Source organism: Camarhynchus parvulus, chromosome 2, assembly GCF_901933205.1.
Source record: "Camarhynchus parvulus chromosome 2, STF_HiC, whole genome shotgun sequence".
NCBI lineage: Eukaryota > Metazoa > Chordata > Aves > Passeriformes > Thraupidae > Camarhynchus > Camarhynchus parvulus.
The window spans coordinates 133,501,910-133,517,359 of record NC_044572.1 but is presented as its reverse complement, the minus strand read 5'-3'; the positions used below and the strand labels follow the sequence as shown (position 1 = coordinate 133,517,359).

The 15,450-nt window shown below is 35.0% G+C and overlaps 1 protein-coding gene across 1 annotated transcript in view; it reads left to right on the top strand.

Moving 5' to 3' along the window:
- The window catches only part of ANGPT1 (angiopoietin 1), a 153,922-nt gene that overhangs the window by 106,250 nt on the left and 32,222 nt on the right, over nt 1-15,450 (top strand). Inside the window, exon 7 of the mRNA XM_030943129.1 lies at nt 11,068-11,234. Within this exon, the coding sequence (XP_030798989.1) occupies nt 11,068-11,234 (167 nt within the window). The remainder of the gene's footprint in view (nt 1-11,067; nt 11,235-15,450) is intronic.

Here is a 15,450-nt window from a genome sequence, read left to right as displayed (position 1 = left end):
TAAATGGTTAGCTCATGTGCTAACTTGGCTGTAAAGACTTCTTGATAATTTTCCAGTTTTCAGTTCTTGGATGAATGCACCTTTCCCAGTGACTGTCTCCATTTTTGCCAAATTAGGTGATGGAGTATTGAATTCCTTATTCTCTAGCCTTCTAGCATGTCTAGTTTAATAATTCCCATGAAATTCTCTAAATTTATTCCACATTTGATAGCCCAACACTCACAATGAGTTTCCTAGGGGGCCTTCTTTGGGGTTGAGTCTGTTGGGAGTTTCCTCAGACATTTAAATTTTCCTGCTTTCTCTCATTTGAGAAAAACTCTCAATAGGTATTTGAATTTATGTGCCTTAGCCAGCTCACAGCAACCATTTTCCTAGCCAGTTTATTTCTTGCATGTCTGTATTTAATTGTACTCTATGTCTTAATTGCTACTTTCCACTCTCTGATGAAAAAAAACCCCTATCACTTCTTTTAATCATTCATGTCGTGAGCTAGATTAAGATCACTTGTACATAGTACACACAAAGATGAATTTCTAAGCTATATGGCAACCACTTCCTACCTTCCTGACCAGCAGCTGTTTTTTCTTTTGGTTTCTTTGAGGCAAGAATGATGTTCAGTGCTAAATTTCACATTCCTTTAATTTCATGTTCCTGATTAATATCTAAGAGTCCAACAACAGTTCAGTGCTTAAAACAAGTCTGCTGCCAATTGTTTCAGAAGTCATCAGTAGCATTTGTGTGTGCCTGAAGAGCATATCGACAAAACCACTTCCATTCCTGTTGCAGTTTCTTTTTTTTCTTTTTTCCTTAAAGCTGTTGTGTCAAATTGATGACTATCTCCATAGCGCATACATGGTATGACACCAGAGCAGGATAAATTATGTTCTTCTGTGGCTTAAATTCTTCACACACTGAGAGCCAGACCACGGAGGTAGTCGCCAGAGCTTTCTCAGGAAGTGTTTTTGGATGCAATTCTATTGGGAATTTACATTGTATTATCTGGAATAGCCTGACTTTCCTCTGAGCCTCAGTAAATTTAAGCTATTATAACAAGTCTGGTGGTCTGTGTCTTCTGCTTACTTAAAGGACAGCTGAACACATCTTTGGACTCTATGTCTCTGATTTCATTCTCGACACGATGGTTTTTACACCTTTTTTTATACTTCCCACAGTCCACCTCTGTGAGTAAGCTTTTGTTTGAACAGAGAGCCTATATATTTCCTGGACAGTAAGGTTGCTGGTCACCTTATGTTTTCATCTCGCTAGTCTTTGTAAGTCTTACAAGCCTGAATTATACATAAGAGCTACCATTCCAATAAAGACTTTATTTTTCAGTGTCTTTGTTCAGTTCATTCTGAAACCTTCCAGATGTTACTTACTGCAAACTGTTCAGCTCCTGTTTTAGAATATGGCCTTCTAATTAATTTTGTGGTCTCCACCTGTTGTAAGACTTTAAGGCTTAAAATTTTAATTTCTCTTGTGAAAGTTTTAGTTCAAGTTTCAAGTTCTGTTATAATTCTCCCTGCCCACCTTTCTTGCTTTTAAACTCTGACATTTCTTTTTTTTTTCCATATTGCTTCAGCAGCAATGTTAACTTGCACATTTTTCTCATTCAAAATAAGTATTCACCACCATTTATATTGCATTTGTCTTGAATGAAGAGACAAAAATTCAAGCTGATGTAGTTTCCTCTTGGAGCATTAACTGATGATGGATAATTCTCTGTTGTATCCATTTACAAATAGTGTTCAGGTTATATTTTATACACAAATACTTGATATTTAATGAAATAATTACAGACAGAGCTCCGACCCCTTTCAATAATTAGAACATTATGTTCATCACTTTCTTTTTCAAGTGACACAATGACTACATAAAAATGCATAAAGCACCTTTTAGAATTGTGTGTGTAAGAATTATTGATTCTGGTTCCATGATCTTAGTGCAAAATAACTTCAGATGTGGGTGGGATTTTAAGCAAAAATTAAATAAACCATATGGCTTGGCTGAGGAGAATGTTCTTGACAGAAAAAAAAATTACTCATAATTTGAAAGCCCATACTGTGGGAACAATATCTTTCATAGTTCTCACTTTTTTTAAAGCTAGATATTCTGAATGAATTTTGGTCTTTTTCTGGGATTATAACTATTTAAGGTATGTTCTGCATTGTTATAGTCATGAAATCTTCACACTTACATTGATAGATGTATCCCTGTGTTCTTTAAAAGAGGACTCAAAATGTCTTGTGACAAAAGATCATCACTGAATTTTAGAGTAGTTTTGGTCTGAGTCAAATAACATGGACAGAAAATACCAAAGCAGTGGCAGGTAATCAGCTGTTTTCAAATGACAGCTGGCATAGGGCTACTTTGGTATTAGAGCTGAGACAATTTCACTGTTTGCACAGGAAATTTTCAGAGCACTTTTCACAGATTTTCTTCCCCGTGTCTTAGTGAAACACTTGTGAGGGACAGAATTACTGGTTCAAAGAACCTAGGCAAACATTTTGTAGATAATCTTGGAGTAGGAAAGGAATACAAACAATTTCTGAAAGGAAAAGAGCCTTGATAAAGCTATCTGTACTACATCTATCCATCTAGCTACTAGCTGGAGATTAATCCCATAATTTCTTCAGCAGAGATGGCTTTGTGTTTTTTTCCCTGTCAGTAGCATGATGCAGTTAATAAAGTGCCTTGTAATAACAGCATAGTCCCTTCTGCAAAATGAAAGATTTGAGAACAGGATGGACCTGTGAGAAGAGCAAAAACGAGGGAATGTGTGACCTTGGAAAAGACGAAATTTATATTTCTGTAGTGTAAACAAACCAGACAGATTGGGAGTAGTGGTAGTCTTGAATGAATGTATTGAATGAATGTCTTATAAGACTGAGTTATCATTACAAGGCACACTCAAGACGTGAATAATTTTGTAATTTTGCAATAAATTCATTACTTATGATAGTATGCTTCAAAGTCATATGTTTCTTACATCTGATAATAGACAATTTTCTTCAAGGGACTGGGGTAAATGACATGGAAGTAATTTGTTTTTTCACACATTTTCCAAGTGAGTTGGATATAAGGAAATGATTTTTGGTGAGTGGAATGTGTATTAAGATATTATGTGAGTAAGACCTTTCACAGAGACCCGCCCTTCTGTGATAAAGAATGGCATGTCATGCTGGTGTAATAAAAAGTCTGTTCTGACTGCAGCAGTTACTCAGATAATTGTTACTTTCATCAGTACTATAAAAAGACACAACATTTTCTCTGCTTCTCCAGAGACCCAATATGTCCAGTAGAAATGGACATGATATTGAAGTGGTGAGAGACTTTGTTTTATGAAAACATGCTCATTAAACTCTTCTGGTCCTGACCAAGTCGTAATATACAGTGTAAGCTTCAACAGAATTATGTAAGGGAACAAGAATAAAACAATATTTGTCTCAGAGAGAGTTGGAACACCATATTGGGCACCAGAGATGTTACTACAAAAGGAAGCATCCTCTTTATTTTGGAGAAAATTTTTGGATATGAAATTAAACACAAATTTGTGTCGGAGCACAGTTGTGTTTTTTAAATGTGTTGTACTCAGCACAGTCTTTCCTATGCAAACATTACTGGATAACATCAGTTTCAAGAGCTCTGTTGACACATGGATGTATGCTTGTGCTGCTTTGCCACTGGTGCTTCAATTTAACAGCATTAATTTATACTGATAAGACTCATGTGGTATTCCAAAGACCTTTAATTAATAAATTTTATATAATGATAACAAGATCTAGCTTAGTTATGCTAACAGCCTCTTGTAGAGCACTATGAGAAAGATTAAAGTCATTAAAGAAGTGTCCTAACCACAAGATGAAAATGCTATATTAGAAGAGCCAGGTGAGCTTCAGTGAGGTTGCTTTTAAAATCTGTGACTTGAAAATATAGTAGAATTTTAGCAGAGGTCTTCCCAAATAGCAGTTGTGGGCTCTCATTGTGCAACAGCATTTCTCTTCTGTATGATCTGCTCCATTTGGAATTTAGTGGAGCAGCTCTTCGCTTTGGGGTTCGTGTCAAATTAGAAGTAAAACTTTTTGACTCTGATGTCAGTCAGCTTCTATTCTTGTTCAGCTGTTTAGGCTACCAGCTGAGCCCAAGCATGCGATTCAAAAACAATCCATAAATTTGATGCTCTATTTAGACAGATTATGTGGCTGAAACTCAAGTCCTTTCTCAAACTCACAAACTTTTGGTCTTTGCTGTAGCATCTGTGCTCCTAGCCATGTTCATTTTCTACTTAATCAGTGTATTTGGAGAAGAGAATTAAGTCCTACACCCCAAAAGCTTTTCCTTTTGTCTGAAATGACAAAAAATACCTTTCCTAGATATTTTTCTTACATTTTGTATACTTAGCCCTAAAACTTACCATTTATTTCTTTGCAAATAATGAGAAAGTTATCAGAAAGCTCAAAATTCATTTTTCTTAGACCACAAAAAATAAGTTTTCTCTAATACATACCCATTTCCCTGGGATGCTCTTACAAGAAGCCACACTAAGTGTCTCTGCATTCCCAGGATCCACTTGTCCTACAGTAAAAAAGGTGGTTTGGGATAAAGGCTCTCAATGTAATTTGTCTCAATAAGAAATACTCTCCTGTTTTCAGTTACATAGTAAGGAAGTTAGATTGAAATCCAGGCCTGGAAGATGTTCCTGATTAATATCTAAGAGTCCAACTCAGATATTAGAGGAAGATGTCCTGGTTATTTGTAGGAAATATTTGTAGGCAACTGAGCTGTTTTGGGCCCCTTGCCCAGCCAGAGGTAACCTTTGTGTAAGATTTGCACTTCATTCTGTCACTGTGATTTTAATTCATTGGGAATTTTGCTGCTACTGATACTGTGTGTTTGAGAAGGAAAAAGTAAAAAGTAGACCTAATTTCTGTATTTCTACTAATATATCGAGTCTAGAATAAAGTGCAACAGACTGAATTGCTGCAGATTACAAACAAGATTTTCAGGCAGATTATACAGATATTTAGTTCTTTATTTAAACTGACAATAGTTTCATTTTCTTTTTAGTCTTTTGAGAAAGTATCTGGCTTCAATCTAAATATATTTTTAAAACTTGCCATCAAATATGTGTTGGTACTTCCTAATAGAAAAAATCTGAATATTTAGAATTGTTTTCCAATATTCTTGTATGTAACATTAATTAAAACATATGTTGTCTGAGGAAATGGAAGTAATTTCTATAAATCAAATCTTTATTTAAAATAAAAGAATGAATAATATAATGTGATGGGAATGAAAATCTCCAAGTATACAAAAAAGTATACAAATATTTTTTTGAAATTATCTTCTTAAACAATATCCATTCCATAATCTCAGCTAAGGCAAAAGTAACTGAATATTTTTTATAGCTTCTGGGAAGTCACTGCTGCTATAAAACACTAAATTATTATCTGCTTTATTCATTGAATTGTCTGACAGAAGATGAACCCATTGGATATATTGGCTGTGTCTGGTTTCAATTTGTTTTGTCTATAAAAAGTCAAAGCTTCCTGTGAGCATTATCAGACAAAATAAATAAAGTAAGAGAGATAATTGTTTAATGAACTTGGAGCAACATGATTCAGGCAGAATACCTTCACAGATTTTGCCAAAGCTAATAAAATTCTTTTGCACCCAACTTATTATTTTTGAATAAGTATCAACTTTTAAAAGTCTTAAGGGCATTTTTAAAACCAGTACTGTTTCTTTGTACTTATGACTGCTTTAGTAGTTTGGACTCTGTTAATAACCAAATTGAAATTGAAAATGAGATGATGTAGAAGTCAGATGTCATCTAGAATAAATATTATACAATCATGTGCTTTTGTCTTTGATTCCTAGCTCTAAGTACTTTAATCCATATAAAAAACATTAAAATCTTTCTTTATTTTTGCATAGCAGTTGAGCATTATGTCAGAATTTACAGAATTTATATATAGTTATATAGAAAGAGAAAACCCCTTTGCTTCCTCCAACTACAAAAATGGATTTACATTTGTCAGTAAAGTTCCGTATTATTTTATTTTTTTCTCTGAAAACAAATTCTATCACATTAACAAGAACAATCTGCTCTAATGTAGTATAAAAATTACTTTATTATTTCTCAATGACAAAACCTAGATAAAAGAATTTATTTATTGTGATTTTCATGTCTTATTCCAGCCTTTGCCAAAATATGATCTTAGTGCAATTTTCAGCAGCAAAAGTATTTTTTTTCTGTTTGTGAAGAATAAAATGACACATAATAATAATCTGTGCTGGATCAGTGCAAACATTTGTGTATCCTTTTTGTGACTAATAGTGGAGAGATAAGAAAGCATGTCATGAAAATGTAAGCATATTTCCCTGCTTTCATATATTCTCCCAGCTTCCATAGAGAGCTAGTGAGGAAAATAAAGGAGAATGCTGAGAACTTTTAGAAATTACTGATCTTTTCCTATTACATTAAGCATTCTTTCGGGAACTTAAAGCCACTGATTTGCCAGCCATCCCAAATTATTATGCAAATTTCTAGGGAAAGAGAAATTTGAGTATTTTTGGAATAAAATGTAGAGTTTAAGGAATTAATCTCTTTATTTGGAAACATATCATGAACAAAATATAGAAAGATAATGACAAAATAGTCTCTTAGTCACTTAAAATGCAATTTTAGAACAGTGTTTAAGACCCACTGGATTTCAGAGAGTCTTAAAGTGTAGTTAACTGCAAACACATTCATGAAATACAGATGTTCCTTTTCCTAGTGGATTGATAGCTGAGGATGACTTGGATCACATCATGTAATTCCTTGAGTTTAGGCACTAAACTTTAACACAAATATTCTGGAAGCATTTGCTATAACTATTTGAATGAAGAACCCAAAATGTTTTTTGAAAATGTCTATATGTACTGGGAAACAAATATATTTAATAACAACTATGGGCCTGAAATAGGTCACTCCTAATGTTAACTTCTAACACTGCCCTAAGGCATTCTCAAAACCAAATTTCTTGTCCTAAATCTTAAGTATCAGTCCATAAATCACAAGCATGGTCTTAGGCAAGGCTTTAGGCACCTTATCACTTGGGGCCCCACAGATTTGAGCAGCAGTATAAACCCAAATGGTCTGCTAAGTAAAATACTTATTTTTCATTATTGAATTTTAATTACGAAACAATTACTGAATTCTCCCATGAACATCAAAATTAATAAGGTCTGCTTTTCTGTGGACTTTTGTCCTGTGTCCCACATAGAAGACCCATTCTTATTATTAATAATCTTCTGAAACCCTATTATTTTCTAGGATTCTCTGTGGTAAAAGCTCAAGTTCCCCTTTTATGTCCCTCAATCTCTCCCAGATGTGTAAGAACCTCTGAGGCAATATTTGCTCAGCATCTGCACTTGGCTGGCTGCTCTGTGTCTGCTTGTAGCAATTGGAATAGGCAACTGCTGAGCTTCTCCTTCAGCAATTCAGCCAGCAGCAACTCATCACAGAACTCACCAGTTCTCTGAAACCTTGCTGAATTTCAAGTTTGTGTGATTTTTAACCAAACTTCAAAAGTGTTCAAAAAGTATTTCACAAATATATAGGACAGGTGAGCATACCGATTACACAAGTTTGTTTTCCTAAATTTTCTAACTGAGACAAGAAAAAAAAATGTATTTGAAGACAAAATTCTGAAATGTTCTTTGAAAGCTAAGGATTCCAAAAGTAAATCAAAAGAACCAGGCACAACCATGTCCTTTGCCAGCCTCAGGGTCAGGAATGGAAACACAAAATTAAATCATGTTTTTCAGGGTTTTTTTGGCTAATATTATGTCATTTTCTTCTGCACACAAAAGTTTACATATCCCATCAAAGTAGTAGTGTTCTTGTGGTAGAGACAGCCTAAGTAAGATATAAACAAGGAGAGCTGTGTAGTTATTAAGTCAGACAAAGTATCTGGGAAAAACAGGATGCATGCAAGTCTTCCTTCAGCTCTGAAGTAGAGGCAGTAAACTGCAGACTAAATACAGGTTGGAAACAGTTGAGTTTGGCATAATAAAATTATACTTGAAGAAATTGCTGCCAGCTCTGTGCTTAACAGAAATGTACTGCTCCTCTCTGGTTTACATCTATGAAAGCTTTTAGTGCCTATTTGTTTGTTTATATCCTTCTAGCCATATTAGGTGTTTAATAAAGCACACTGCTTCTTTTTTGGAACATTCCTTCCTTCAGAGAAATGTTTTATATCTCACTTACTTCCTTGGTTTTCTTTTCATAAAAGCAAGTTGTTTGTTTAAAAAGAAGTTACTTCTGTCAAGGAAAAAAAATAATCTTGTTCTAGGAATTTCTAATCTGAGTTTCATTATTGTAGCCCCTGATAGTATGATTCCCTTTTTCATAACTAGTGTGGTGGATTTCCTCATAATTTTTAATATTTCTTTTTGTATTTCTTTTGTTCCCTGTTGCTGCATCTTCCTTTTCTCTGGTCAAGAGAGCAAACCACTTAGTGATAGATTTTCATCTTAGTACAATAATACATATAAAAAGGGAGAAAGAGGTGAAAATTTGAAGGATAAAAATCATTATTTCAGGAAAATTATATATGGTGTCTGGAGTTTCTATAAAACACATAAGGGATCATACATAGATTACATCTTTAATAGGCTGTAATCTAAATGAGATGAGATATATATAATTCAATAAGCAACAGTTCAAAGGGGAGTCCCCTCATCTTTCCTGCACTGGGAAAAAGGGAGAAAGAATTTCCTGATAATCTTCACTTAAAGATACACAGATAATAATAACAATAACAATAACAACAACAACAACAACAACAACAACAACAATAATAATAATAATAATAAATACTTGTGTGAATAAGAAGCCATATAAACTCCAAGAAAACCTAATTTGACTGATATCCGAACAACAACGTTCTACTTCTTCTTTCTGGATTTTAGGGAGACAAACCTCCCGGGAGGTAGTCTATGCAGAGCATATTCTATCTTACTCTGAGATGAGTGATAGTGACCAGTGGATGTCAGAGACAAACCGCTAACTGCTCTGGTATGACACTGCCAAGGCTACTGGAACAGGAGACACCAGGTGGGACAGTCAAGGGTAGAAAGACAAGGCAAGAAGATGGAAAGAATCAAAGGCAGAAAACAGTGATAACTACAGAAAGGTGTGCCAGCTGTAGACAGGGTTTATACAGGTGAAGAACAAGTCTTTCTGTGTTTTAGGAACACTGTATGAAGTCAAATATGAATGTGAATGCCATCAAAGCAGCAAGTGAGAAATAACAGAAAGCATCATAATGGGAAAACCTGAGGAGCAGCAGCTCACACTGGAAGACAGATGAGTTCGAAGCAGGATATCACCACTATTACCTACAACCAGTATTTACAGAGATTTCTATAGGAAATAGTCTACTGGAGAAAGAGGATATAATGAAATAACATGCAGGAAAGGAAAAGCCAACTAACAGCGCTCTCTCACATTTCAGTCTGAAACTTCTTTGGGACTTGCCACTGACTAGTGAATTTCAGCTCTTGCAGATGAAACACTTTGTCCATGGGTATCTCTTGATGGTCTCTGAGTTAAAAGGCAGAGATGCTTACTCAAAATATAAGTCAGTTCAGCATACCCAAACATGGCATGTCTTCTCAGCCTCTACTATCAGTGAGTCATCAAAAGTATGCTTAGGTGAGGTCGTGTAAACAAAAATATGTCCTGAGTAAAGTACTTTCTATGGTAATTCTCTCTCTCTAGGAACTACAAAAAACTCTCCTCCATTTTTATTTTTTGGACCAGTCAAACTTTTAAGTTTCTAAATTTTTTTCATTAATTTACTTTAGAGGTTTGCAGCTGATCTATCTATCCATTGCCTGAGCATTACCTGTGCTACCACATGGCCACTGGGAAGGCAGGATTTCATCCTCCAGAGACACAACTAATCAGGGCTGGAGCCACAGCAATACAATAAAGAAAAAAGAGAGAGAGCTCCTCTTTCAATGTTTTCATCTCATGTAAGGAGTGACTGAAACATTATTTAGAGAAGATTGATGTCTTGCCAATGTGTCTCACAGACGCATTTCTCATTATCTAACCTTTAGTCCCAAGGAAGTCTCTTGATTTTAACCCCTTTAAAAAATATGTGCTTTCTGGAAATAATCCAATCTTTCATTTAATTTGACTAGGAAATTTTCACAGGATCTTCTAAAACACCCCCAGTATGCCACTGTAAGCAAATCAGGAGATTTCTGGTTCCCATTTTTCCCATCTTAAGAAACATGAATAAGCACAGTCATGTTGGAGTTATTCTTCACAAGTAAATACTATAGTTGAAAATAATTTTTACTGTTTGAAGAGAAAAAAAAAAGAAAAATGTAAAATGGACTGAGGAGTTCTCAGGTATGAACCAATAGTTTGAAAAGAACAACTATTCTAATATATAGTAAACAAGTTAATGACATTTAATAAAACCTTACATTGGATGTAGTAAAATATTCACTACAATTTAAACAACTTTAAAACCTGGAAGATGTATAACAGCATATGTCTAGGAAAACATATGTCTGGTTTTGAAAATTATAAATTATATTTTTTCTTTCGTTATTATTTTTCATGTTTGTAAATGATATCCTTTGTTTAACCAGAAATAAGATCGCCTGAACGTACAAAATGTGAGGAGAGCAAGGTGACTGGGAGAAGAGCTAGATAACAAGGTTTAACACCATATTAAATGCATTATAGAATATTGTTATGTCAAGTATTCCCACTGAAGCATGGGCAAATACAGCCTCACACTATTGATATCATGGACCTGTAATGTGATTTCCAGCTGATAACCTCAGCTGCCCTTGCAAACACCAATTGAACTGCATAACATTCCTACATCAAATATATTAGTGCAATCATTTTAGAGACCACCAAAGTGGAGCAAAGAAAGCTCTGACCAGTAATTAGAATGCACAGGTAAAATATAATGATGGTTTTATTATTGTATATAGGCTTTATCAATTACAGTAATTACATCTAGTTATTTTGCCAATTTTTTCTAGGGTTTTGGTAGCCCATCAGGTGAACATTGGCTGGGAAATGAATTTATCTTTGCAATAACAAGTCAGAGGCAATATTCTCTAAGAATTGAATTAACGGACTGGGAAGGAAACCGAGCATATTCACAGTATGACAGATTTCACATAGGAAATGAAAAACAGAATTACAGGTAAGAATCTATTGAAATTCTTTTAACTCTGCTGAGTGATAAATATTGTTCATTGTTAATTTGTCAAATATGAGAAAGGGCAACAATATGATGCTGATTTTTATCAAAAGTGGATAAATATCGTAAAATCAAAACCGAAATCAGATTTCTCAGTGATGGAAGGATGGAGTAAACCTAACATATCTGAGAAAAAGGGATGTATTAATTGTATCGTCTGATAGAACTGCTAAAAACTGTATAACTTTTATATTCAGAACTCAAAATTGATTGAATAGAAAAAAGTTTTGGAGTCCTCATTGCAAACTGAAAGATATCTACCTCAGAAGCAGGAGACTGAAACAATGGACATGGGAATAAAAGACAAAAAAATGCTGTTAAACCATCTGATATTCTCAAACTAAAAAATTAGTGTGAATTAAGAGGAAAAAGAGAATAGTGGATCTCATTTTGAGGAAATTAAACATAAAACCTTTTCTTAATAATATTTTTCTCCCATACTTTAAGATAAAAGTTTATTAAAAAAAAAGAAGTAACAAATTGAAGACACAAGAAATGTGGATAATCTAAGTCATCATTTATATTATTTTTAAATCATTGCTTCATCTGAGGAGACAGTAAAATGCTAGAAAAAGAAAATGAAACCCATAAAAATATCCAATTATTTATTACATCATATCTAATTAGCATGAGACTCAGGAGAGAAACAGATACATTGTAAACTCAAACATTCAAGGCATGTGAAGCTAGGTTGGTATTCAGATCTTCAAATTCAAGTAATATGATTCTCAAAACTGCTGACTGCCTCCCTCCCCCCAGGTCCCCAGTGAAATGGAGGTGAGAGCAATTTGCTCTTTCTGCTGACAGGGCTGTGCCCAGGTGGGACACAGAGCAGTGCCCCTGCCCTCTGGGGCACAGCAGTGAGTGGGGTACAAGAGTACAAGACACCTTTAGAAGCAATCAGTAGGAGTTTAGCTCCTGCAGAAAGCAAGGACTGCCCCTCTGCACACAATGGACAGCTCTATCCCCGACTGCCTCCAGCAGTGCTGCACCTGGCACTGCCCACAGAAAGCCATTGCCCCAAACCAGGAAAGGGGGAGCACCTATTCTGAGGTAGTTTTAGTCAAAGAATAGATATAAGTAAAGGAAACTGCTCAAAAGAGAGGCTAGAAAGATTTATACAAAACATAAAAAGAGCAGCGTAAAAGTGGAGTCTTAAACATTCGTAGAAGTTGTTCAAAAGGAAAAGATGAGACAATTCCTTGTCAAATGAAGAAAAATTTTCAAGGGCAGTTATACATAGCTCAAAGTTTGTGATGAATCAGAGGAAAGTATTGTTCAGGGGATGAATTAAAATCACTGAATTTGCTAACAAAACTAGAGTCTTTTTTGCTTGTATTTATTCTGAACTAAGGACAACATGTACTGTTGAGGAGTTGGAAGGCTGTTGAAAATTTTACATGTTAAAGCTCATGTTTAGTGAGGATTTATTTTTCAGGACTCCTCAGTGTTCGTTCATGGCAAAATAGCAAGAGAATTGTGTTGTTATGTTTCAAAAGAAGGGAAGGGAAGGGAAGGGAAGGGAAGGGAAGGGAAGGGAAGGGAAGGGAAGGGAAGGGAAGGGAAGGGAAGGGAAGGGAAGGGAAGGGAAGGGAAGGGAAGGGAAGGGAAGGGAAGGGAAGGGAAGGGAAGGGAAGGGAAGGGAAGGGAAGGGAAGGGAAGGGAAGGGAAGGGAAGGGAAGGGAAGGGAAGGGAACCCACTTTCATTATAAAAAAGGGAGATATTTTGCAATATAAATAATATTTTCTGAACATGGGAAGAAATGTAAAAGAGGATCCATTTAAATTCTTCTTGCTGATCAAGAAAACCAAAAGAGAGATAATTCAAGCCTGTAGAAATTAAACCAGAGGGCAGCATACAGCTCTCAAAGAGTATAATGTTGACTAACAGGCATAAATTCTGCTACCCATGTCCAAGTCACTTTTTCACAAAAATCAAAGGGAATTTGACTGGAGGCTGTTGACTTCCCTTTTGGCTCCTGTCCTATTCTACAGTATAAATGAAGGCCAGAATGAGATTTACTCACACTCCTTATGGTGCAACTGAAGCTCTTCTGTTAAGGAAATGGAAAATCAGTTTCATTCATATTTTTCTGAAATAAGCAAAGATGAAAACATAAAGAAGTAAAGAAGTCCATTTCTGTTGGCCCTTTGGGTTTCAGATTAATTCCTCTATTATTTTTATTCAGGTATATTGGAATATTTAAAGAAAATAGCTGAGTAACATGGTGATAGTTCTGGAAATAATGATGTGTAAGCCTCATGCAAGTCTAAACTGTTTTTCATGCTTGACAAATGCACTAGTGCAGACAAATATATGCCCAACAGATATTTTTCAAACCAAAATTATGTTGGGCTATTCTATAATTTTTTACAGGAAAGCATTCTATGACATAAAACTCTTTATTTTGCTTGCCAGCATCACTATCTGTGATAGCAGCAATTCCAGAAGGCTGTCTGAATAAAAACCTAATTATTCAGTACTAAACAGCTGGCCATCCTTCAGAGAATGCTATTTTCCCTTTATCTGAGAAGCTGCCATTAAGGATTGAAATGATTCCTCTGAAGCTGAAAACCACAATTCCCAAACTTCTGCTCCCAGCGCCTTTCCTTCCCAGCTTTCAAGCATTTGCCATGTTTGCTTTCAATACCTCAAATACAGAACACCTTTTCAAAACTTTAGTTACTGTTATTTGAAATAATTTTGCCAAACAAAACAGATGCTGTCTTATTTTGGGAGCTTGTTTCTTATAACAACCCACATTAAATGTTGTTTCTGTTAGCAAAAATATGTAATTGTACACTGGCTAGATTCACATTAGTATCAAATAACCAAAGTTCACTAAATAATAGTAACCAGTAAAGAGACAAGTTTCTAAGCTGGTCTGGGAAGTGGATCAAGAAAATCTGAAATTGAGAAAGGGCACTGAAATGAAAAGAAAATCTCAAGTGGAACATCTTTAATTTTGCTATAGCAGTACCTTTTATATTTGGAAGATATGAAAAAAAAAGGTTCCAGGTCTTATGCTCAAATATGTTAAAAAAGGAAAGAAAAAAAGGAGACAAGAAAAGAGAAGAAAAGAAAAGATCATGAAGCGATAAAATCTGCTTGAGAAAATATCAAAAATCATTTTCATGTTGTTCCTCCAAAGTCCAGCCTCAACATTATGCAAAGTTCAATTCAGTCTGGATAACTCCCAGTTGGTTATTTCAGAAGGGTTCTGTTTTTTCTCTGGGCTTTTTGTATTCTCTTTACTACTTTTTATTAGTCTGAAGAAACTATTATTAAAGAGAGTAATGCTGAACACATGTAAGTTCAAATATACTTGTTTCTCTTTCAAAATGAGACAGCTTCAAGAGGTTTTCTGGGAAATCAGAATAAAATCTATTTATCCCAGATGATGAGTGGAAAGAAGGTTGAGATGAGAAGATGGGTACTGAATTAGTAAATGTATAATGATAAATGATAACTGAAACAGAAAATCAAATGTTGTACCACATGTGAAATCTTTAATAAAAGTATCTAAATTATTTACGTCTTTTAGAACATCCTTAGGTTTCTTATCTACACAAGATGATTACACAGAGACTATCTGTAAATATGATGAAAATATCTCTGTCAGACTCTTTGCAACTTAGACTGTGGCAAGTAAAATCTCCATGCAGTAAGAAGAGCCAGATCTTGCAGATCTCTCATTTAGGGCAGTGTTTTATAATATAATTAGGAATTATTTATAGAACTATAAAAACATGAGTTGAAAGAGAATCCTGAAAGACACACGACCTCTCCTCTTTTCCTGTGTAGACTCTGCCTAGTCCACTTGACATTGTTTGATGTTCTTTGGAGATGTACAGCTATGATACACTGCTGCTCTGACCCATGTCCTCAGATCCTCCATAACTGAACAGGAAAAGTAACCATGTGTTAGGATTTCAGGCACCACAATTCATAATCCTACATATTAGTTTATGAAAGCAGATATATTGATGCTGAATTTTGAACAGTAATAATTTCAGCCTGCAGATACATCTGTTTTTTTCTACTCATGATACAGGAGAAGCACTTCCAAGCAAAGCAAGGGGTGAAGAAAGGGGGAATTGCACTTTTTAATTGTCTGAGCTATTTTTACTTCATAACCATCAGAGAAGTTTAATAGAC